Here is a 25,941-nt window from a genome sequence, read left to right on the forward strand (position 1 = left end):
ATTGGCAGAAACTGACTTACCAGTTTTGCAGCGAAAACTTGGGAGCTCTGTACTTTTAAGAGCTAAATCTATTTTTTCTTCCGTAGTTGGCAACACCATTATGACATCACAACCTGTTTCCAATGAGACCATCATAATGCTCCCATCAAATGTCATCAACTTCTCCCAAGCAGAGAAACCCGAACCCACCAACCAGGGGCAGGATAGCCTGAAGAAACGTCTACAGGCAAAAGTCAAAGTTATTGGGGTAAATCTAATTCAGAACATGTTGGAGAGGGGTTAGGGGAAGTGGGAACAGATGATGTATGTTTTGGGACTGGTCATCCGTTGTGAGTGTGGAGACCCTTAAGTTTTGCTGGAGGGACTTTGGGGTAGAAGCCACTTGGAGAAAACTGTCCCAGAACTTTTCCACAGGAGATTGTCTTAGAAATGTTTTTTCCCTTATTCTGAGTATGAGGAGTTGATTTTCTGTTGTTGTCTTTGTATTTTTGCAATACAGTACTTCTCTATATTTTCTTTTACAAAAGTAATGGTGGTAAATAATGACATATTGTATATACATTTTTCTGTATTTCACAACTGCATGCTTAACAATCCACACTGATTCTTTGCAAGGAATTTTTCCCTTACTGCAAATTACAGAAAAAATATACCTCCTCTCCCTGTTTTCTTCTTACCTTTTTGAGAATGGAAATGATATTTACCTTTTGTTTGTCTGTTTCTCCTCTCATCCAGAGTTTATTAAAGAAGCTGTATTGCATGAAGGGAGGAGAGAAAGAAGGGATCTATCTTGGATTGGGAGGGAAACACAGAGTTTTGGTTTCTAGACTTGCCTCTGCACTTAAGTGATCTGAGGTGAGGCACTCTGTTTGACTGGATTTCAGGACCTGGTGGGACTGGTTTCCTTGCCTCATGTACAATCACATGGGTTTCTATGAGGCTCAGGTGACATAAGGTCTAGAAAACTTCTTGGTAAATGATAATAGAGCTGTGAATCTCTGAGGTGGATGTCAGGAAGGAAAACTACCTCCTAAGACAGAGCTTCAGTTATACATGAGAACATGCAGTATTTGGTTTTGTTAGTTTGCTAAGGGTGGTGGCCTCTAAATGATGAGAACACATGGACACGTAGAAGGGAACAATGCACACTGGGGCCTTTCAGAGGGTGGAGGGTGGGAGGAGGGAGAGGATCAGGAAAAATAACTAACGGGTACTAGGCTTAATACCTGGGTGATGAAATAATCTGTACAGCAAACCCCCATGACACAAGTTTACCTATGTAACAGACATGCACTTGTACCCTTGAACTTAAAATAAAAGTTAATAAAATGAGCTTCCAGAACCTTAGCTATAGGATTGTGGGCTGCAGTTTCCAAGGAGCTGAACAGAGAAGGCCAAGCTGTGTCCACTGGAATCTGGGAGATGAGGGGAGGGATTTCTACACCACCAATCCTCCAGAGAAAGTGAGGGCTTCCAGGTGCCCCCGTTCTCAGAGAGGTAGAAAGAGAGTTACTAGTCATGGACTCAGAAGTCCTGAGAGTTGGGAAAGCAGATCCCAGCAGCCACTGTGAGCTGGAAGCAGGGGCCATGAGCAGACCAGGGCCTGAGATGCAGAAATGCAGAAGCCTTCCTGAGCACCTGCCAGACACCCGAGACTGTGGCTTCTGTGGCAGAGCCACACACCCTCCAGGATGTCTTTTCATATTTCTCACTCCAGAGTTTCCACAGGGTTTTTATCCTCACTGGGATCTTGCAGAAGGCGATAATGCATTAGCACCATGGGAGAGGCAAAAAAGGCCCTGTTTTTTTTTTTTGTTTGTTTGTTTGCTTGTTTGTTTTTGACATGGAGTCTCGCTCTGTCACCCAGGCTGGAGTGCAATGCCACAATCTCGGCTCACTGCAACCTCCATCTCCCGAGTTCAAGCAATTCTCCTGTCTCAGGCTCCAGAGTAGCTGAGATTACAGGTGCACACCACCACACCCAGCTGATTTTTGTATTTTTAGTAGAGATGGGGTTTCACCATGTTAGCCAGGCTGGTCTGGAACTCCTGACCTCAGGTGATCCACCCACCTTGGCCTCCCAAAGTGCTGGGATTACAGGTGTGAGCCACCATGCCCAGCCTGGCCCTGTGTTTACAAATGCTGGTTTTAATCCTCAATCTTCCTTTCTCTTCCCACAGATTATCCAGATCTTGTGTGGTGTGAAGGTATTGAGCTTGGGAATCATTTTGGCATCTGCTTCCTTCTCTCCAAATTTTACCCAAGTGATTTCTATGCTGTTGAAGTCTGCTTACCCATTCATAGGACCCTTGTTGGTGAGTAGTTTCTGAGGAGGGAAGCATGGGGCGATAAGGGGAGGGAGATGCCAATAGCTTAAACTTTCCACCTGCCACCTTGCTATGTTTGATCTGCCAGCAGCAATGAGTCAATGGTGAAACTTTTTCTCTTGTGTGTGTAGTTCAGGGAGGATTGAGTGGGGTAGGATGGCAGGGGGTTCCTGATTTTAGATCAATTTCTTATCAGACTCAAATACACATTTCTTTTGAAGATCATCTTATTTTTCACCTTATCATCTTGAGCTATGATGAAGCTACTGACTTCTTTCCGGGTTTAGGCAAAACATCCGTGAGTTAGGATAAGGTTGGGAAGAATATTAAAAAAATAAGCATCAATGGAAAACATCATAAACTCACAGAGAAACCACACAGATGCTTGTGGGGATCATGGAGGAAGGGGAACTTATACCTCTGAGCATTTTGAAAATGCTTTTACTGCATTGATGGATTGCCAGGGAAGGCTGAGCAGATGTCTATGTCCCAGTGATGGACTAGAAATTCCTCTGAAATAGCTGCAGCTCTGGGGTTTCAAAAGGACTTAGCAGTCCTTTTCCCAAAGAACTGCTGTCTCTTAGATTGCGCTTTCTCATAATTAAGCTTCTCTTTTATAGATGTTTTTCCTTCAACTTCCTGCACCTCAGTACCTGTTATTAGCTCTTGTTTTACATTTGTTTATTTGATGCATCAAGAAGTTCACCGATTTGTCTATCATGTCCATTTTTCTTCTTTTATTAACTAAAGTTTCATCTGATTTTGGATCTCACTGGTTTTCCCCAAATGACCTTTTTCTGTGTCAAGATCCATGCAAGGCTACTACATTACGCTACATTACATTTGGTCATGATGTCTCAGGCTCCTCTAGACTTTCTCAGATTTTCCTTTTCCTTGAGGACTTCAGTACTTTGAAGTAGTACTGGCTGAGATTTTTATAGAATGTTCCTAAATTGGGGTTTGTCTCATATTTTTCTGATGTTTAGATTTGGGGGAATTTTTGGCTGATGATAACAGAGGTAAAGCAACATTTTCATCAAGTCATATCAAGGGTGATGCTACCAACATACTGTCACTGACACAATTTACCTTGATCATGTGTTTGGGGTAGTGTGTTTGGAGCTTACTGAATCCAAAATGGAAAAGAAAGGAAGGTTGTGGGAGGAAAGACAGTCAACAGACCACTGTTGGCTTCTCCTCTGTAAAGTTACTATTACTAACTACTAAAGTTACTTCGTCTTTCTCCTCTGTAAAGTTACTACTTCTTTCCCTCCTGTTTCTATAATCTATTCTTTAAAAGCAAGTCACTAAGCACAGTCAACCTTTGAAGGGACATCTAGTCCATATGTTTACAGACTTCGCATTTGTTTATACAGACAAATAACTAAATGCCTGGGTTACAGGAATCACAGTTTTTCTTTGGTATTTGTCCCCCTTTCTTCTAACTGTCAAATAATTTTCTTTCCTTAATGGCTCTAAATCTGTAGGTCATGAATACTCCAGAGGATGAAAAAAATTTCTTTCATTTTGTAAACACACCCTTGAAAGTTTTCTGCCATCCCTTCTTGTCTTTCCTTCTGTTCTCACTGACCATTTTACCTTAGCCTGGGGAGCCAGCAATGTAAGATCCACGTCTCAGCTTTTCCCATCTTTTATTTTCTTTTAAAGAAAATCTAGTAACAACATTTTTCTGCCCTTCCAAAAAATGGAAGAGGAGGGAATACTTCCAAACTCATTTTATGAGGCCAGCATTATCCTGATATCAAAGCCAGACAAAAACATTACAAGAAATCTAAAGGTTAATATCCGTAATGAACATTGATGCAAAAATCTTCAACAAGATACTAGCAAACTGAATTCAACCACATATTAAAAGGATCATTCACCATGATCAAGTGAGATTTATTTCAGGGATACAAGGATGGTTCAACACATATAATCAAATGTGATGCATCACATCAATATAACGATGGACAAAAACCATATGATTCCAATTCTTTTCTCTTTCCATACCATTGTTTTCATGTCCTTCTCTAAAGAACATCTTACACCAAAAGTTTATCATTTCATTAAGAAAACGAATAGTATTTCCTGGCTTTTAAGGTCCTCATTTTGTTTATTTGGATATATTTCTGCTATCTTTTTTTTTTTTCTGTTGCTATCTGAACACTATATGGGCAAACGGGATAAATCTATGTCTTTAAATGGATATTACCTCGTTGATCATTTGTTCCCCAAGGCTTTTCCCATGAGAGTTTTCTATAAACATCATGATAGTGACATCGCAGTTCCTCTTTACATGGAAACTGACCTGACCATTTTCTCTTTTATTTTAGTTTGTCATCTCTGGCTTTCTATCAATTATCACAGAGAAAAGGTTAACCAAGCTTTTGGTGAGTATGAGAACTATAACCCACAACTCAATGGATCAAAATGAAACTTAGAACACGTTAAGGCCAGTCTCTCTACTTTGAAAAGTTGAAAACTCAGTTCTAGAGCAGTTAGTTGTTAGAGTTAGGATCCAGGCCTGGATGCTCCATGTCCTTGTTCAGAGCACGTTTCTCCAATTATTGTACCCTACATCAAAGTCTCTATTCAGAGAATTATAATATCCCTTCAACCAGTGTCCAAGAATCTATCACAGAAAAATTGTGCTTATTTATGATGCTCTTTTGGTGATAACTGGTCTTCAAATTTAGGTTTTCAATGGCAAGGGAGCTGACAGTGTTATAAACAGGTCTATTTGTTGGGGTTCACTGTTTAAGCCCAGGTGTTACAACCCTTGAAAAAAATGAGTCAACATGCTGTTTATGTATGGTACTATCTCTCATTCTTTCATCTATCTCACTAGAAAGATAATACCTTTATTTTGTTTGAGTATTAATTCTTGCACCCTAAAAGTTGTCCTTGGTCATCTGTATTGGCTAAGAAAAAAAAATGCTTTACCTGCCTTTATCCCTTATTCCAGCAAAAACTAGAGTTGGAATTGGCAGGGAGAGAAAAGCTGGATTATAGCAAGAAGTGTTTGTTGTCTGTAAAGTTTCATTAAGTCTTCACTCAATCCTATATCCCTCAAAGGATTTATGTTGGAGATTATGTAAGAGAATGTCATATAATTTAATTGCACAGAAACTCAATTTGGAAGCTCTGGCTACAAAAATCTCCCAAAGCCAGCAAGGAAGTCAGAGAGAGTGCCCAGAAAAATGCCAGTTCTTTCTTTCCCTCGTTGGTATTTAGAGATTATTATTTGGAACCCTCAGTTACAATCCAACACTAGATCTGTGCTGTGCAATGTAACTGTCTATGATGGAAATGAAATGTAACTTTCTATGATGATGGAAATCCACAACAGCTGCACTGTTACAATGTGGCGGTCACATGTGGCTATCGATGATGTGAAATATGGATAGTGCAACTGAATTTTAAATTTTACTTAATTTTACTTCAAATATAAGTAGCCCATGTGGCTACTGGCAACCATACTGAGTAGCCTAGTACAAGAGTAATGTTTTCAAACTTTTAGTAGGAAATATATGGGCCTCTTACTCCAGAGAACAATCCCACAGTGAACATGCAGGAAGCCCAAGGATGCAGGATGTGGTCTCGGGGTGGGCTCAGACTCACCAGAGACATCGAGGCTTTAGTGAGTTCTACTCTTGTCACACATTGTACCAGCCCTTTTTGAGATTGAAGAAGAGTGCCATCTCAAGACAAATCTAGCTTATTCTAAGAAATATAGACTCTAGGCATCAAGACTACTACTGGCTACTAGGAGGCCCAGGAGTGTACACTTCAGTCATTATGTTGGGAAATTGGGGTCCCAGAGCATCAACTGGTGAGTTCCTAAAAGAAGAAGTGCCCATATGGGATTAAATAACACTCTACTGTATGGCTGTGGGGTGTGCCCTGGAGCCTACCTACCTGTAACAGTAGCTTTCAGAATGCTGTGAGCTCAGTTCTCTTTTCTGTGTGAGTTGGAGTAAAGGAAGTCACTTCTGAGGTCAGTTCATTTATTCCCTTCACTTCATAAATGTAGAAATGAGAACCAGAGTGGGAAATAAAACCAAGGAACTGAGTACCCAAGGGAACAAGCTGGGTCAAGTCTATATTGTGACCTCAATTTTCTGACATCCAGTCCAGGCCTTTATTCTGTACCTCCCGCTGCCTCCCACACATTACACCATCCTTGGGCCCGCACCTAGACCTCTGCCCACAGCCACCCCATGGTGCGCTCAATGTGGCCAGTCATATGCCTGCCCAGGTTCCAGGGCCTGCCTGAGACTCAGAACCACCCCCTCACTCATCTTTGAGAGGTGTGCTTTTGAGAGAGGCAATAGGCACGCAAGAGTGAGCTATTAGGTTGGTGCAAAGGTAATTGCGGTGTTGCCATTGAAAGTAGTGGCAAAACCCAAAATTACTTTTGCACCATGCTAATACACCATCCAGATTTTCTGTGTGGTTGATGCTTGCACGAGGGGTTTCTGAGTTGGCCAAGAGAGAAACTGCATCTGGTACATTGCCACCTTTCCTTGTGGTCACACTCATAGTAATTTTCCAGGCAAGCCTCGTGGGCCCCGCTATCTGTCCCAGGGAAAGAATTTAGGAGAGTAACATTCTCTACCACACTACTGAGGTCCTGTTTGAGGGGAACCAGTTCATATGTTCATTCATTCAGCCAAGTTTTACGTTGCAGATTCTGAGTTTTTGGCTGGACACTGGAGAGGCATACAACAAGAAATGATCCTTCCCGGACTTCCTGAGGGAGACAGATAAGGGAATAACTTGCAATGTAATGGCAAAAAGGGATAAGAGAGATTCGTGGCCCTTTGGGAATGATTCTTACCCAGCATGTCTCTTTCAGGTGCATAGCAGCCTGGCTGGAAGCATTCTGAGTGCTCTGTCTGCCCTGGTGGGTTTCATTCTCCTGTCTGTCAACCCGGCTGCATTAAATCCTGCCTCATTGCAGTGTAAGTTGGACGAAAAGGATATACCAACCAGACTTCTTCTTTCTTATGATTATCATTCACCTTACACCATGGACTGCCATAGAGCCAAAGCCAGTCTGGCTGTAAGTATTTTTTAGATGGGATGTTCTAATTTTATGAGGTTTCTGAAAGCCTTGATTTCTTATTATTCCATCCTTTGAAATCTCTCTGTTAATTCTGGTTTGGGCATCTGGAGGAAGGCCAAGGTTATGTAAATCAAAGGGGGGCTGCATGGATGAGATTAAGGGGATTACATACTAACAGAGTGGAATTGAAAATGTCAGATAAGGTTGATGATGAAAAACTAAAACTTATGGTTTGTAGAGTTTCTTAATTACTCAACTAATCTAATTTTGGAGGCATCAATTATGAGTTTGTCAAACTGAGAATGTTGGTACATAAAGTGGTGAATTCAGATTGGCAAACAGAGCAGAAAGACCCGGGTGATCAGAAAATGCCGAGAAGGAAACGTGGTATGTGTGTGTGGTAGGGGGTCAGTTTGGTCTAAAAAGACATCAGACTAAAGATGAAGAAACAGAGAATACGAAATATGGGGTTAGATGGTAAGGGTTTCTCCTAATGATTACAATAATGAATAATACTAATCAGGTGAAACGGTAACATTATTATTGCTTTTTGTTATAGCTGAAAGAAGTGTGATATCTTAAATCAGGAGATAAGAAATATAGGGAGATGGAGAGTGTAACTGAGAATTATTGCAGGAGAATTCTCTCTTTGGAAGAAGAAAAACAATGAAGTTTGGCTAACAGAAATAATATGTCTGAAGTTGAAAAATTAAGGGGTATGTGCATGGTCAGCAACGCATTGAGAGGAAAACAGGCAACATAAAAGTAAAGAAGTTGCAGAATATTTATTGTCCTGCAATCATATAAATGAGGTCAGCCAAGAACTCACCTGGACGATGGACAGATAGAAAGGTCTGGTCCAATTCATGCTTGTACAGCACCCATTATAAACTGAGCCTTGCTTCCAAGGTAATGGTATAATGAGGAAAAAGTGCATGCAAATGAGGCTGACAGTAATTGGTACACATTCCACCTTGGGAAAAATTCTGGAGAGAAATTTGGGAGAAATTTGGTAGTGATAAAGTATACATTCATGATGGGACGATTTTATATTGGAAATAAGAGAGATTCTGTTGAGCTTGCTTGCTGGAACAATTTCTAGGTAATGGACACAACGTGTATCTTCTATTTAACTGTGTGTAAATACCACAAAACAAAAGTTCATGTGATCAAATTATCTCCCTTTATTATCAGATGACCAGTTCTGCACAAAGAACGTCTCAGGACAGAAATGGTAGAACTCATCCTTGTGAGTTGGTGTTGGTGATTAGCAACAGTTTACTACCTTCACTGTTTTTTTCCAAGTCTTAAAACACCAAAAACAGCAAAAATAAAAAATAAACAACAAAAATAAAAAACATCCAAACAGGTTCAGATACATAGACAGGGATGTCAATACTGAATTTTACAAAGGGCGTACACAGCCAAAACCTCCTTGATCCTCACAAATCTCTGAGAAATAAATGTTAGTATGCATGTTTGATACATGAGGAAACAGGAGCTAGAGAAAGAGAGAGACTTGTCCAGGCTTACACAGCTACTCAGCAGTAAAGATGAGACTATAATGGAGCTGCTGATTCTCAGTCCTGGGAGCTATTACACCACTCTGCTCTCTTACTGAGTGAACAATGTCATCAGAACTACGTACGTCTCAAAGAAGTGAGAAACAAGTGTATGAAGTGGATTAGTTGATTTAGTTACTACTCATCTTCCCTTCTCCTCTCAAGAAACTGAATGAGTGAAGGAGTTGAATTAAGACAATTGTGAGGAGGAGCAGTTTTGTTTTCCTGATTGTGTCCTTACTTCATTCTCTAATGGTTGAGGTGGTCTTCATCTCTATGGTCACTTCTAAACTAGGCATGAAAGCTTTGGCTGACCCAAGCATCACCGATATTTTATTTCTTGACTTTCAGGGAACTCTGTCTCTGATGCTGGTTTCTACTGTGTTGGAGTTCTGCCTAGCTGTGCTCACTGCTGTGCTGCAGTGGAAACAGACTGTCTGACTTCCCTGGGTGAGTGTGCTGGCCAGCCTCGCTTAATCTTGCCTAGTGTATCTTATCTCTGCACTGTGTTGAGTATGTCACCAAGAGTGGTAGAAGGAACAATCAGTCAGTCATGAGATACACATGGGAGGTCATTTAAATGGTGATGGAAGACCGAGAAGAAAAGCAGATGGTAATTGAGTAGCTGACAAGCTGAGAGTTCACTGGATATGAAAATAGTTAAAATGAGAAATCAACTGGTTCAATCTTCCCATTTTGTCATTGAAGGGAATGAGACTCTGGGAAGTTAAATGACTGGGCTGGCATTATGATATGAGTTTGTACCTGTCCTGAGGACACTAGAACCTGGCTTGCCTCCCTTCTAAGCAGAAACAATTTCTGCCACAACCACTAGTCTCTTTAATAGTATTGACTTGGTAAAGGGCCTTTACACATGTGACTGGATCCAGTGAATGTCTTATGCTCTGCTTTTCCTCCTGGTGATTTTAAAATTCTTTTTCCTTTTAAAAGATATATTAAAAATGTATTGTTGAATCAAATTCCAAGGGATACCACCCCTATGGACTTATTGCTTTATTTAACTGAATTTAAAAGCCTTGATTTATCCAGAATTTTATTATAGAGAATAGAAGGAATACCTGACTGATAAATTGTAATTATTTGAAGAACCCAGTGATCTGCTCTACTTGTCTTGGATTAGCTAAGAATTCTATGTATACAGTTGGAAAAAATGGCATATCCACATGTATCTTGAACCTGAGTAAAGTCTGAAGACCTAACATACTTTGTTTCTTCTAGAGTGTGCTTTTCCTGCCTCACAGTTACTCATGTCCTCAAAGACGACTCATGACGCTGGATATGAAGAACTATTGACTTCTTGGGAAAAAACGGAGAAATATTAATTGGAAAGTTGATTTTTATGATAATATGGAAAACCTAACCATTATAAAAAAGCAAACTTGAGTTTCCTAAATGTAAGCATTTAAAGTAATGCATATTTGTTTTAAAAAATTATTTCTCTGTCATTTATGATATGTGTTTATTGGGGATCTCTTGGTTTGCCTGATACTGACTTCAGCAAAAGCACAGGGCTGTAAATTACTATTTACTAGACTAACCAAATAGTCTTAGACATTTCCCAGAAAACTAGGCAGAATGATGATTCAATGGATCACAGTGAGGCAAAGGATACAGCTTTTTCTTATACTCCTCAATTGTCAACAGGAGTTAACTGATTTGCTGTGGTGCGCAGACTCTTTTATCACAGGTGCTACTGATTTATCCCATGTATTTTACTCATTAGTGCATAAAGGCAAACCCCATAATGAAGTCTCCGAGTGTATGAAAGTAGCCGGCTTCAAAATAAAATCTTTGAGTGCATACTTTATTTTAATACTTATTTTGTTGTTTTTTCCTTTAAACACAGAATAAATCAACAATGACAGACATAAACCCAAATTTTAACTCAATTTTCTCCTCACCAATATTCAAACAAAACTAATGAGTGAACAAATGCTAACCAGGAATGCTTATCTGTTATGAAGAGACAACCAGTTCATACTTAACGTCCTTATTTCAAAATAAGAAAGACCAATTGTTTGAGTATAACAAACATAAGCCTCACCTCGCTCATGCACACACACGCACACACACACGTGTAAAAAAAGTATTTCAATTTTATATGACCTCCATTTCTTTGAAAGATTTTGTCATATTTCCTTGCTCTGACCCTCTGTAGCAGGGGTCATACTTCATACTCACTGTCTCAGATATCCTGATACTCAGAGAGTTTCTCTGCTCTTTTTTTCCAGTCTCAAATGGAACTGTCAGTTTCTTTGATTTTAGCTTTATCTTCAAATCTGTTTCATTATGTCTTCTCCCTGTCCTTTGCACCCCCCACTGACACACACCATTTCTTTTATTTATTTGCCTATTGTGGACATTCAACTTTTATTGATACTTGTTGGATACCAGACACTATGCTTTTAATGCCAGGGCTACCAAAGTGAATAAGATACATGATTTGGCTTCAAGATATTTATAGTCAAATAAGGAAAACAGAGATGACAATGAAGTTAGGGATTTCACTAACTGTTATTTGAGCACAGAATAAAGACACTAACTGTTATTTGAACACAGAATAAAGAATATCATCTTCTGCCTAAAAGAATGTAGAGGATAAACAAGTGTGTGTGTGTGTGTGTGTGTGTGTTGTGAGAGAGAGAGAGAGGGGGAGAGAAAGACAGAAAAGACAGAATGTACCTCCTTTGAAAATCCACCTCCCCACTATTAATCACATGGTGCCACCTTCCGCCACAGGAGAGGACCATTGAAGCATTGTCATTTGTCTGGGGTAATATCAGAGGTTCATTGTCTCATGCCAAGAAAATTGAAGACATGGACACACAAAGAGTGAATTTAAGAGCAGAAGTTTAATGGCTAAAAGAAAGAAGAGTGCTTCCTCATGCAGAGGAAGGGATCCCGAATGGATTTCTGGGTTTGGGGCAAGATGAGGTTGGATTTATAGATGAGTCTGAGGAGGTCATGTCTGATTTACATCAGGCATAGTAGATTGGTTGGACCAGGTGTGCCATTTACATAGCATGGGAAGTGCCGGCCATCCCGCACTAATCTTTTATTATGCAGATGGAGTCTCCACCTGGCGGGCACCATATTGCCTGCTTTTTTGCTGCACACATGGTGAAAAAGAAAAGGGAAGAGGGAACCTCCATGTTTAATATATCTAGCTTCCAGGTATCCCTTTTCTATTGGCACAACTGCTGGCATTCACCTTTGCAAGCTTCCAGCTTGCTTATCTATTCTTGCAGCTTGATTTTTCAGGCTTCTTTTGCTAGACAAGAAATGATTTGGGGGCTGCTTTTTAATAAAAAGAAAATCTTACTGAGAACTCCCTTACCCTCACTAGCTACTTAAATAATTTCTTTTTAGCTCCTGTGTTATTTCTCCCATCAGAAGTAGTAACCCTAACTGCTGTTAGAGGGTGTTGGACAGTGACTCTTTCTGACTACTTCCTGCTGAAAAGGGGCATCTAGTGGGGACAGCAGCTAGGGCTCCTCCTGAGTTCAATCTAACGGTCCTCAGAAGAAAGGCGTGTCCATGTGTGGTTCTGCCTGCAGCACCATTTAAAGTTTGATTGCTTCTAGGCCAAAAGAGATAAATTTTACAAGAAGGTTTAGAATATAGGGTTTGAATATGAGTATTAAGATTACCATTATTAATGGGGGTACCATAGGCCATAACCATGCCAGTGGAGTTTGATACCTGTTAGCCATTTTAATGGATTGTAATACTAGTTTGCCTCCACCAGGTGTCGCTTACTTTACTAGACGCGTTAATATAAAAGGAACCTTTTTTTTGCATAAGTGTCCCCCAATTATTAATTCTATTATAAAGATTATAATTAGGCAGAATATTACAGCAATTAGAATTTTCCAACCGGAATTCCATATTGCAGGTGCCACAATGTATAGTTGTGTTGCAAATAGTAGAGCGCATGTAACAATTCCCAGAAAGGTGGTGTAGTAGATAATTTACATCTAAAACTTTTACTCGCCAAGATGTAGAATTTCTCCTTGGGGTTCTATGAAGTTACAAATGTAATCCCATGTATAATTAAAATCTCCCTGCAAATATGTGTTAAAAAGAAGTGCTAATATCTGGCTGCGAATCTCGAGAGGAAATGTTGAAATGACAAAAAGTATCTGGTGAGTTAAAGGTGGGACTGAGTAAGATGGGTAGCCCTTACTTACTTACTTATCTTTTATGATTTTCAGCTTAAGATCTCCTATTTTTTGTCATTGATGTCCAGGACGTTCTTCTGGGCTGTCAGAGGTTGCTCTCTCAGCTTTCCAGGCTTTGACTGGAGTGTGATGTATGCAGGAATTAATACCTGTAACTTTTACTGCTGAAGGGGTTGAAAGAACAGTGTAGGGCCCTTCCCAGCTTGGGGTCAGGAAGAGAGAGAGAAGGGAGAGCTTTCACCAATACCAAATCTCCTGGGTTAAATAAAGGTGATCCTATTTCTTGGAGTTGGGCTTTTGCTAACTGTGTTAATTCCTGCTGGAAGTGAGCCAGAGAGGTTACCTGCTCAACCAACTCAGAGATTTCTTAATTTAATAGAAAATCATTGGTAAGGAAAGACCATCCATTCAGCATCTTAAAAGGGCTCACTTTGTCTGCCATTGTCACTTTGGAGGTATTTAAGTAGACCACAGCGGGGAGTTATTTCATTAACTAACACTTTATTACCTCAGATGCCTTTTCTGTATGGCATGAAAATGCTTCTAACCAGTTGGCGAAAGTATCTGTCCCTACCAGGAGATATTGGATGCCCTTCATCTTTGGCATGTGGGTGAAGTCTGTCTGCCAGTCCTCCCCTGGATAGCTTCCTATTCTTTGGGTTTGAGGAGGAAGGAGCCACCTGGTCAGGGGATTATTTTTAAGACAGATTTCACAAGCATTAACAACCTGTTTGGATGTTTTTGGTAAGTTATCTCCTGAAAACAATCTCTGGGCACATTGATGAGTTTTATCCTTTCCCAAGTGAAAAGCTTGATGGAGGATTTTAAGGACTGTCCATTGGCTAGAGACTGGCAAGTAGAGTTTGCCATCCTGACTGAAGCCATCCTGAGAGCTGGAAAATATACACTTGAGAAGTGGCCCATTCTATTTCTGCAGGGAAGTACTGAGGTTTAATTTCTTTATGGAACCTTCCCAGATTAGAGGGGCTTGAAGTCCATAGATGTCTTGAGGCTTCCTTGCTGCTGACTTAGCTGCCTGATCAGCTAACCTATTTCCTTCAGCTACTTCATCTTTTCTCTTTTGATGTCCCTTACAATGCAGCACTGTTATCTTTCGTGGAAGGAAAACTGAGGATGATAACCTGCTAATTTCCTGGTGGTTTTTGTTTGTTTGTTTTGTTTGTTTGTTTGTTTTTTTGTTTTTTGTTTTTTTTTTTTGAGACAGAGTCTCACTCTGTGGCCCAGGCTGGTTGCAGTGGCACAATCTCGGTTCACTGCAAGCTCCACCTCCCGGGTTCACGCCATTCTCCTGCCTCAGCCTCCCGAGTAGCTGGGACTACAGGCGTGCGCCACCACACCGGGCTAATTTTTTGTATTTTTAGTAGAGACGGGGTTTCACCGTGTTAGCCAGGATGTTCTCGATCTCCTGATCTCGTGATCCACCCGCCTCGGCCTCCCAAAGTGCTGGGATTACAGGCTTGAGCCACCGTGCCCCGCCCCTGGTGGTATTTTACAGGAGATCCATTAGCAGTAAGAAAGTGTCTTTCCTTCCAAATGGCACCATGAGCATGGAGAACTAAGAAAGTATACTTGGAGTGTAAATGCTACCTACCTTTATTTTGCTTAATTCAAGTGCTCTTGTAAGAGCTATCAGTTCAGCTAATTGACTGCTTGTGGCTGGAGAGAGAGACACACTTTGAAAGACGTCATTTAGAGTGGCTACTGCATATCCTGCCTGTGGAGCTTCACAGCTCCTATCTGTGAAGAGGGTCTAGTCTGGATTTTCTAGGAGAGTTTCCCTGAGATACTCTCTGGCTGCATAGGTTTGTATTATAACTTGTTCACAGTCATATTCAGGTTCCCCAGCTTCCTCTGGAAGGAAAGTGGCTGTGTTTAGGTGAGAACAAGTGTTTAACTCAATTGTGGAAATCTGTTAAAAACAGAGTCTGTTAAGGAGCTGGCTGGCTGTTAGCCAAAGGCTCCCCCTAGAGGACAGTAATCCTGCCACATTATGTGGGGTGTAAATCATTTCCCAGGGTTAATTTGGTGGCTTCTGGGACCAGTAGGGCCACTGTGGCAATGGCTTGGAGGCATGTATAAATAATGGGTCCCCCCAACTGCAACTAAGGGGTTGAGAAAAATATTAGATTAGAATTTTTCCTGAGATGCCCCTCACGTTCATGCTATGGGAAGAGGGGAGGCCTGGATTAGAGAGGAGAAGAGACTGGCTCTGTTGTCCAGAAGGAGGTCTACCTTCCTTCCTTTAATTTCCAGAATCACCTGGGGCTTCTGTGTTGTTCATGGCAGTTTGAGCCACTGGAGCTGCAGGTTTGAGCCCCGGGAACCATCAGTCCTATTGGACCATCTGTGAGACTGGTTCTGAAACTGGTGACCTCTGTCTCTGGGGGCAGTGTGATCTCCAGTGGTCCATGCTACAGGCTGGACAGGGTCAAGGTGACTTCTTGCTGCCTGGCACTCCTTCTTAAAGTGCCCTGACTTGCCACATCAATAGCATCTAGCGGATGCACCTGAGGAATCCTGGGCTTTGCAAGCCTGCAAAACAGCTACTGGAGCCTCTGTCCTCCTCTTGTGTTTCCTCTCTTTCTCTTGGGCATCCTCCTGTCCCTATTTAAAAGACCAAAGTGGCCATGCTCAGGAGGTTCTCCAAGGTGCTATCTGGTCCTATCACCTGCTGCTGTAGTTTCCTCCTAATGTTGGGAACTGCCTGTGTAATAAACTTGTTCTTTAGGATGAGCCATCCCTTGACTGAATAAGGGGATAGGAAGTGTGTTTTGTTAGTGTATCTCTCAGCCTTTCCATAAAGGCTGCAGGATTCTCATCTGGCTTTTGGTCTATCATGGACAGTTTAGAATAATTAAAAGGTTTGGCCCTAGTTCTTTGTAGGCCCTCTAATATACACATTAAAAAGTGTTTCCTTTACCATTTATCTGCAGAGCTATTGGAGTTCCAATCAGGGTTGGCAAAAAGAACTGCTTCCCTTCCTATTTGGAATGGTGTTTCCATTATTCCTTCACCTTCTCTGTCTCCTTTTTTCCTTTTCGGCCTACTATAAAAAACATGTTGTTCATCTCCAAATTTCTCTGCTAGCTGCAGAGCTGCCTGCTTTTCAGCTGCGGTGAGGGTTTGGCTTAGAAGCAGCATAACATCCAGCCATGCGAGGTCAAACACCTGAGTTAAAGTTCGAAAAGCTTCTATATACCTATTGGGGTCATCAGAAAATTGGCCTAGTCTCCCTTTATTTGCCGAAGGTCCTGAAATGAGAAGGAAATGTGAATCCTAATAGCACAATTTTCATCAGGCATTTCTTGTAGGGGTAAGAGTGAAGCAGGGAAAGTGGGTAGTTTTAGAGATGGTGCAGCTGGAGGAGCTGGTGGCATGGTTAGTGGGGGTCCCAGATAAGGGAGACTGGAAGGGTTGAGACACTCAGTAGCTGTCTCAGATTGTCCCCCTGGAATATGCTTTAGTTTTGGGGAATCATTTCCTATGGAATTGCCTGACATGGCTGCTAAAAGAGCTAGGTTGATTGTGCAATGCTTGCAAGTCTGGGTTATCTTGCAGGGCAAAGAAAGCCTGTACATAGAGGATCTTGGATCATTTGCCCTCCCATCTGTAGAAAAGGTCTAATTGTTGGATAATATTAAAATCAAGGCTCCACCGCAGTGAGCCGAGTCTGTTCATCCCCAAGATGGTAAGAAGTTGTACAATAGAATATGAGATGCTTTTTTTTTTCAAAGTCTCAGGGTCAGAGGAGTCCCAATGTTCTAGAATGCACTCAAGAGGAAATTCAGGCCAAAGACAATCTGTTATACATCTAGAAAGAGAACTGAGAAAAAAAAAAAAGGCCTATCTTTAGTCTCATTCCTTTTGGTATGACACAGGGTAGAGGGGAAGACAGTGAGGGCATCCACCCTACTGTTTTCTCTCCTTGCTTCCTGTGGTCCCAGCACCTTGTTAAATGTGCTGCCCATGGTTGCAGGCATAACCCCCCACCCCAGCCATGAAACTGGAGGAACTAAGGAATGGGTCTAGTCATGCATACCCATGCAGCCCTAGTTCTCCGCTTCTGATTCCCCTTTGACTCCCTAGACTTGTATGATCTGCATGGCTCCCCAAAAGATGGATCTTGGGAAAGGCTATGTAATAGTTGCATTTGGGCAAGGCTCCTTTAATGGGAGGGGTGTACTAGATTGAATCCTATATTTTGCTATTATGGCCCATGCTAAAGTGTTTACCCTTAGACAGCGATTCGGGTTAACTTCTGGACATAAAATCCCCTTACCATTTAAGTACCATTCTAACTGAAGGCAGAAGAGGTTTCTTTAAAAGACCCAGGAACCAAATGGTGGTTTTCCTGCTGACGGGACAGTCTCAGAACTAAAATTGGAGGACATTTTTCTCCTAATGGTTAAAGGTAGAGTTTTTTTCCATTCACAGAAGGAGCATAAAGCCTGGTCTCTTGTGGAGGGGTGCACAAAGGGAGGAAATTGGAAAAGCTAGAGTGTTTCAGCAAAGGACTGACAATGTGCCCCATGAGAGGATTCTTATTCCACTGGGTGATGCTGTTGACCTAGAAATACCACGTGCTTGCCAGATGAAGGGTAGAAAGAGTACAGCTCATTTCAGGGAGACCTTCTGCTCCTAGAAAATCACAAAAATGGCATTCCCTTGAGCTATATTCCCAGTTTATATGGCATTTGCTAATCTTTCCTAACAGGACTATTTCCCCACACCGTAAAAATCTGTGCAGCATTGCATACAGAGGATAAGAGACATGGCAGTCGCAGATGGAAAAGGAGGAAATTTGCAATAGAAAATTGGATATCCTGTTGCTGATGCCGGATCAAGCAGTCAGAGGCTGGGATCAGTCCAGAAGGCTTCAGATAACACCAGGGTGTAACCCTGGCGAGAAATCCTCATTTGCTCCAAAACCTCTTCCAGCCCCATGCAACAGCTAGGTACTCCATGAAGAGAAACTGATTCAAAATATGGCCAACATGCCCAGTAACCTGGGGGATTGGCCATGGTATCTCCAGGAAGCCTGTCATCTGAGACTTGAGAACAGCAGGTGGTTTGCCCTAAAGGCATGTAGATGGCCATGGGATGCCCAGGATTTTTATTTGATTTGGTTTTAAAATGGTGGGTAAGAGCCTCAAAATGAATGGACAGAATTGAGGTCCGCTTCTATACTCAGGAGAAGAATTGGAGTGAAGAACAATTAGACAAAGTCTAAAAGATTTCTTTCAATTCACCCAGAGTGCAGAGAATGGGGTGGGGGTGGATAAAAAAGTGCAATAAAGTTAGGATAGCACAAAAAGCACTTTTTGAAATTAAAGCACTTTAATATTATCTTGAGAATCAACTTATGATAAGCTTTTAATATTCTCAATTATCCTTACAAACACCTTTCAACATAAGTAATCATCTCTACATTTAGCAGATGAAAAAGCTGAGGCTCAGAGGGATGACTTACTGTATCCACTAGACTCTCCAGTAGGCAGAGTGGGGTATTGAGTGGTTTGAGCCATTACAGACACTAGGTCTGCTTAGCTCCCGTATTCCATACCAAGAGGGTTTGGGCAACATCTGGATCATGGATCCAAAGTACACCTTCTGCCTCCTAGTATGTGCTACACCTAGGCCACGCACCTCCAATCCCTTGGCTTTTCTTCTTAAATGAAAGCCCTGGGGGATGGCTGATAGGCAGAATATTCCATGATCTTCCTAAGGGTCCATGAGGGATAGCAACCTGGAGGTCATTGTTACTCTCCAAAGCTTTCAGAAGCTGACTCAGTTTATTACTTCTCAGGCTGCCAGGCAAACAAACAAAAAACACTCTTTCTCTTCTAATGAATGAAAAGCTAGAAGGTGTTCACTTGGGCCAAGGAAAATAATCAGGGCGTGGTAGGCAGCTATAGTCCTGATTCTGTGGTTTTCCATATTTAGGTTCAACCTCGGGTCATTGGCTGAGATCAGCTGGACCTGGGTGTCATCTGATCACTTTTGTTACAGGACCAGTCCTGAGCCTGTGCACTGAGGCCTCTTCAGTTCTTTCTCTGAACCAGTAATACAAGATTCCAAATGCCAGGTACAGGAGAAACCCAGTGTTGGAGTTTTCTTGTCCCAGGTTTTTAAAAGACACGTAAGGACAAAGGATGTCAAGATGTAGAACTTTGATGTTCAACTTTCTCCTTCAGTCTTCCTTACTTGACCTTCTCTCCAGCCCTGAAGGAAATATACCATTTCCATGCCATGAAATTGCCCCATGGACATAATTGTGGTGCATTCTGACTAGACACAATCAAAACACAGCAGGACTTGCGTTTCACTATCAGTCCCTAAAAGACCACATAACAGCTACCACATATTCTTACTGAAAGAGCCTCCCTGGGTACTGTGACTCCAACACTCTTCATGCTGATCATGTAAAAACTGCAGTGTTGCATGTCCTTTCCCAGCTTCCTCTTTCCCAGGGCCTTTCATATCTTGACTGTTTCTCTTGCAGTACTCTTGGAGCTTTTCTCCACCAACAACTTGCTTTTTTTGTTTTTTGTGGTTTTTTTTTGCATTTCAAGACACACCACTTTTTGTTTATTTTGTTATATAAATTATTTGCTTTCAAATCCATTGTTTTTCATGCATAAATGCATGGCCATGTCTATTTCTTTTAGTTAAATTGTCTGTCTGGTCATGCACTTCATCCATTTATATTTTTTTCTGTCTTTCTTTCTCGTGTCTTGTTATAGATGTTATAAAGATTTATACCTTGTTATAATTTGGCTTTGCCTTTTGAATTGTTTATCAGATTTTTATGTTAATTTAAAAATGCTGAAATTTTTGGATAATTAAACATATTTTATATGTGTAGAAATTGCTTCCAAACGCTAAATGACAACAAGGAAACAGACATCTTCTTTTTTCTTATTTTTTTAATCACTTGGCATTTTCTTATTTATAGTATAAGTATAGTTATAGTTATAGTATAAGTTATAGTATAAGTAATATGAGGCAGGACCTAATGTATATATTTTAAACCAGAAATAAAATTCTAAGTTCCCCAATCAACTGATGGACCCTCCTCTTGGCCAAGGGCATTCCAAAATTAACCTGAAAAACTAGTTCAGGCCATGATGGAAAGTGGGGGTTAGACACGCCTCATTATACAATCCTTTCTTTGGAATTCAAGCACAGCTTACCAGCATTAACATTAAAACAGAGACCTCAAGATTGATGGAACAGTCTCTTTAAGTCCAATAGGAAACATTTACAATCTATTTACTCTGAAGCCTGCTACCAGGAGTCTTCAATAAGAACTTTGGTCTCCACAATTCCTTATCTTAAGCCAGACACTCCCTTCTATTGATTCCAGGTCTTTAGATAAACTCTTTCAATCAACTGCCAGCCAGAAAATGTTTCGAGCTACTTATGATCTGTAACCCCCATCTCCAGCCCCCACTTTGGGGCATAGCTTGGTTTTATACATTTTAGGGAGACATGAGATATCAATCAATATTTGTAAGATGTACATTGGTTCTGCACAGAAAGGCAGGACAACTCAAAGCTGGGAGGGGTCTTCCTGGTTATAGGTAGGTAAGAGACAAATGGCTGCATTCTTTTGAGTTTCTGACTAGCCTTTCCATAGGAGGCAATCACATCTGCATTAATCTCAGTGAGCAGAGGCATGACTTTGAGTTCTGTCTGCCCTTGTCCACAAGGAAATTCCTTGTGAGGGAGGTATGCGGCTTATCTTAGTAGGTATCTTTATTTTAGGAATAGAATGGGAGGAAGGTTTGCCCTAAGAAATTCCCTGCTTGACTTTTCCTTTTGGCTTAGTGACTTGGGGGTACCAATATATTTTCCTTTCACATTTCTCTCAGATACTTTTGAGTTTACAGTACACACACACACACACAAACACACACACACACTCACACACAAACACATTTAACCACTTGTTCTATTATTACTTACTGAGTTAACTATGTTTCTGTCTATGGTTTAAAATATATTTTTAAAAATACACTCAACATTTATTTACATTCATTGTAGTACTACATTTGTCTAGTCTCATTTTTTTGTCATTCAGTCTATTTCAACACAAGTAACACATCACTTGTATTAGTACACTGCATTTTAATTTCTGACAGTACTATCCTTACTTCAACACTACTCTTGATTAAAATGATTTTGGGCCTGGTGCAGTGGCTCATGCCTGTATATCTAGCACTTTGGGAGGCCAAGGTGGGCAGATCACCTGAGATCAGGAGTTCAAGACCAGCCTGGCCAACATGGTGAAACGCCATCTCTAATAAAAATACAAACATTAGCTGGGCATGGTGGTGCGTGCCTGTAATCCCAGCTACTCAGGAGGCTGAGGCAAGAGAATCACTTGAACCTAGGAGGTGGACGTTGCAGTGAGCCGAGATCACACCACTGCACTCTAGCCTGGGTGGCAGAGTGAGACTCCATCTCAAAAATATAAATAAATAAAATAAAATGCTTTTGGCTAGTAAGACTCATTCCACATGAACATAAAAATCATTAAGTCAAGTTCCACAAGGGATTTATTTGGAAGCACATTATATTACATCTGAAAAAAATTTGGAATAATTGACAACCAGAAATATGTCAGTACAGTCAAGTGTCCATTTGCCTTCCTAAATAAAAAATGTGTATCTTTTATCATATAAATTCTTCATGTTTTCAATTAGGTGAATTACCAAATATTTCATATTTTGTTTTAATATGAACACTTTAGATGTTTAACCTGGTTATTAACAATTAAAAATCTATAACTATTCATTGGGCTTGAAATTAATCTTACTTTGGTAACAAATATTTATATTATTTACTTCTAGTTTTATTGCAATTGATTAGTTAACATGGCCTGTATTTTTTGTTTTATTTATTTGGGATGGATATATGGCCAATTGTTGCCAATGTACCAAGGATTCTTAAAAAGCATGCTTTCTTTAGTGTTGATTCATTCAAGTATTTTATAATTCAAATCATATTTTTTGGCTTACATTCATCAAAACTTATATTTGTTAAAAATTTTCATGATTACTATGTTTTTGTTAGTTTCTCATACTCAGGCAAATTTTTTATTAGTAGTATATTATATTATTTGATCATAAAATTGTAAACAACATATTATTATAAATGAATTCCTTTGTCATATTTAAGAATTTTCCTTAGACATTTTATTGCCTAATATTAATATTCCATCCTTTGTCTTATTATTTTGCATTTTCTGACCTTTATTTGCCTTTCCTTACCCTTACATTCACTACTATAATAGGAACCTTTGGAATAGAAATGGGATTTTGTCACTGTGCTGCTTAAATCCTTCTCTGGCTACACATTGTCTCTACAACAAAGCCCAATGTCTCCAGGAAGCATTCAAAGCCCTGTAAATCTCTCATTTTGCACATCCAGGATCTTATCTCTCTCCCAACTGAATCTGTCACTTCTCCCTCTGTGATAGAATAATACCAAAGTGTTTCCAGGTCTGCTAGTAAGCCAAACCGTTTCAGAACTCTACCTTTGATCCTTCTACCGAGAATGCATATGGCTACAAGCACCTGCTGTTCTTTGAAAGCATGATTTGAATGTTAATTTTCAATGGAGCCTCCTCTTCCAAGAGAAGTTTAACCACCGTATCTGACCTTTGTGCTCCCATGATGCTCCCTATGTACTGTGTTCAAGGGCAGGGACATTATCTTCCACAGGTATTGTTAGTCTCTAGCAGTGTTGCATGCACCAGATACTTAATAAATATTGGCTGAATAAAATAATTCTGAATGGTAGCTCATTTGGACTAGAAACCCAGGATAACTCTAGAAAGGTGGGACAAAAATGGCAGTCTTGTTCACATATACAGTGGCTGTCACTTAGGAGTCCCTCCCGTGTGAAGCAGAGAATTGTTGCTGTACAAATCTGTTTTCAAACATGCCTTCATGGAAAGAGATTAACAGCAACATGGAAAAATATGTGAATTTGGAACAAGAGCAAAATAAGATGACAGAGCAATAGTAGACAGTGTAATTACTTGATATCAATGCTAGGCAGTGTATTAGCATATTTCTTTTGCACAATCGGGTGCACAATAGTAGCATTAAATGCCGCAGCCTGTGATGTATTCATCAAGACTCCTCAACTCAGTATCAATTTCCTACAGCCTAGAAAAACTGTTTGTCTAAGTATTCATTAGGAAGAGCCACAATTTTTGGTGGGAGGTGAGCTAAATTTTTACTTGGTTGTGTCAGTGTTTTTCATATATTAATCCAGATAAAGATTTTTATTGCCTCTCTCCAAATCATTTTTCCATTATTTTTCCAAAGAATGGCCTGCTTTCTTAATTTTTCCCTCCTCATTTTCCATCCTTCATTTCCAGGGCCAAGAGTAAAGGATTTTGATCATTTACTGATATTGTTTGTCTGTGTCCCCACCCAAATCTCATCTTGAATTGTAACTGCCACAATTCCCACGTTTCGTGGCAGGAACCCAGTGGGAGGTGATTGAATTATGGGGGCGGGTCTTTCCTGCACTGTTCTCCTGATAGTGAATGAGTCTCATGAGATGTGATGGTTTTAAAAATGGGAGTTTCCCTGCACAAGCTCTCTTCTTTTGTCTGCCTCCTTGTGAGATGTGCCTTCCACTTTCTGCCATGTTTGTGAGGCCTCTCCAGACATGTGGAACTGTAAGTCCAATACACCTTTTTCTTTTGTAAATTGCCTAGTCTCAGGTATGTTTTTACAGCAGTGTGAAAATGGACTAATACTTTTACCTATCTAAATTGCAATCTGAACTGGAGAAACAGTGGTCTTTGTGACATTAAATAAATTATTTTTTGTGTTTCTAAATGGAAATGGAGGATGAAAAGGGAGAAGTACATTACCATACAGAGAAAATCTAAACAAAATATGTAGGCTAATGTATCTGAAAACTACAGAGTTGAAGCAAACTTCAAAAAGATAGGAACTACTGGTTTAGATGTTTAGATGTCATGGAGACTCCAGCCCATACTCCTGTGTACACCTGTGCAGTGTATTAGCTCTACCCTCTACTGTGTGTTGGCTTCATGCTTAGGCCCATTTCCCACCTCTTAGCAAAAATTTCCACATCAAATATTGGCCTTACATCCATTTATCATCCTGCAGTTTGGAAGAATAGTGTTTTTGTCTGAAGTTTCAAAACAAGACTATTGATAATCATTCTGACGAGGCCATGTAAGGTTATATGTCCACACTGGTTCAATCATTGCAATGGAAAGTGGGGGTGAAAAGCACTGATTGACTTCTTAGCCTAGAGCCAGAGCACAGTGGAGGCAAGGGCGGAGTCAGTCCTCAGAGTTACATGGATCCCCAGTCGGAATTCACAGACTGTTCGAAAGAGGAAAATGGAAGATGGATTCTGGGCAGGCAACAAGCGCATGCTACAGGTCACTCCTTTGTCTGCCCTATGCCCAAAAACACTTTCTTCTGATCCATACTTCCAACAATGATCACAGCTACATGATAGGCATTCAGCTTTTCCCAAGAGGACATCAAGCCAGAAATCTCATGCACTTAACACTGCATTGGAATATGAAGGGAGCTCTGTCTAAACAGGGAACTCTGTCTCAATAGTAACATGTGTTTCTTGGCCAGACAATTGAGCCACCTCCAGGTATGTTCTCCAGGAAGATTGCCTTGGTCCATTGTTCTCTACAACCACATCCAGCATGAGAACTAAAAAATTGCAGCTTCTAGGAGCCCACTTAATATTTGGTACAAATTTGAGGGCCTAGATGCCAATCATCTATAGTTGTTTAATCCATAGGGCAATTCTTGGGTCTTCCATCAAGGAATAAGAAGGAAATTAAACAAAATTTTGTCAGTCTAATAGAATAAAAGAAATTACAAAAATTTTAAAAATTAAAGCATGGTGAGTAGAAAGAAAAATATACCATGAAACATTTAAAATTTGATATATTAGTAATCAAAATAAAATTGAATACAGAATACTATTTAAAATAAATATTAAATATATTAATAATTAGAAGACATATTTAAAATATACATATAAAATTAAATAAATGACTAAATAAATAAAACACTATGCCCTGAGAAGTGAGTTTTGTGATACTAAAAAAAAGACAATTGAAATATTATTCAAAATATTCAGAAGATTTTTTTAAAAGGGAATGCTCACAAATTTATTTTAAAAGATCTTGATCTAAACCAAACCAGAGCAATAAGAAATGGGAAAATTTTCAGATATTTTTCAATCTCTGAAAAATCATATTTAAAACACAAGGAAATATAATCCCACAGTGTAACATATATCATTTCCAAGGTGTAATTATACTGAGAATGTATGGGTGTTTTAATAATATTTCACTGCGGACTTCAGAGGTTAGCATGATAAAGAAGGCAATCCTGTAGAACTTAGTGAGGGAGCGGGGCACCACGTGGCCACATCACTGTAGACCCCGTCCCTCACAGTGACCTGAAAACAGCCACCACCAATACAGCAGAGCACACGCACCTAAGCTCCCAGGTATCTGCCATGCAAGGCCACCTAAGCCCCTAGCTATCTGCCATGCAGAGATGGGCTATGGTTTACAGACAGTCCCACCCCTGAAGAGAGCTCTGTCCTTCTGCTATACTGATGGTACTTTGGTGGACTCAGACAAAGGCACTGCCCAACAAGGACTAGACACCCTGTTGATCCACATGCAGCAACACAGCTAGGCCTTTAACACAGACAAGATACAA

The 25,941-nt window shown here is 40.3% G+C and overlaps 1 protein-coding gene across 3 annotated transcripts; it reads left to right on the forward strand.

Moving 5' to 3' along the window:
* The first annotated feature begins 92 nt into the window (after window positions 1–92).
* On the forward strand, window positions 93–20,312 carry MS4A6E (membrane spanning 4-domains A6E). 3 transcript variants are annotated; one of them, XR_008620184.2, is made up of 7 exons: window positions 93–247; window positions 2,181–2,315; window positions 4,664–4,720; window positions 7,189–7,395; window positions 9,312–9,410; window positions 10,200–10,375; window positions 17,898–20,312. XR_008620184.2 is itself a non-coding variant. In XM_055094375.1 (6 exons), the coding sequence occupies exons 1-5, from the start codon at window positions 101–103 to the stop codon at window positions 9,399–9,401; spliced, it is 636 nt and encodes a 211-aa protein (XP_054950350.1). In that variant the 5' UTR covers window positions 93–100; the 3' UTR covers window positions 9,402–9,410; window positions 10,200–10,792. The 3 variants fall into 3 exon arrangements, 2 of the variants coding, with proteins under 2 accessions (XP_054950350.1, XP_054950349.1); XM_055094375.1 differs by lacking the exon at window positions 17,898–20,312 and having other exon boundaries at window positions 10,200–10,792; XM_055094374.1 differs by lacking the exons at window positions 93–247; window positions 17,898–20,312 and having other exon boundaries at window positions 1,431–2,315; window positions 10,200–10,787.
* Window positions 20,313–25,941: the final 5,629 nt, after the last annotated feature.

Source organism: Pan paniscus, chromosome 9 (genome assembly GCF_029289425.2).
Source record: "Pan paniscus chromosome 9, NHGRI_mPanPan1-v2.0_pri, whole genome shotgun sequence".
Lineage (NCBI taxonomy): Eukaryota > Metazoa > Chordata > Mammalia > Primates > Hominidae > Pan > Pan paniscus.

What these genes read in the sequence shown, in the direction of transcription:
- MS4A6E (XM_055094374.1), top strand. Translation starts at nt 1,779, where the DNA reads ATGGGAGAGGCAAAAAAGGCCCTGTTTTTTTTTTTTGTTTGTTTGTTT. An exon ending in CATTCATAGGACCCTTGTTG is followed by an intron (nt 2,316 to 4,663) that starts GTGAGTAGTTTC and finishes CTTTTATTTTAG; the next exon opens with TTTGTCATCTCTGGCTTTCT. An exon ending in GAGCCAAAGCCAGTCTGGCT is followed by an intron (nt 7,396 to 9,311) that starts GTAAGTATTTTT and finishes CTTGACTTTCAG; the next exon opens with GGAACTCTGTCTCTGATGCT.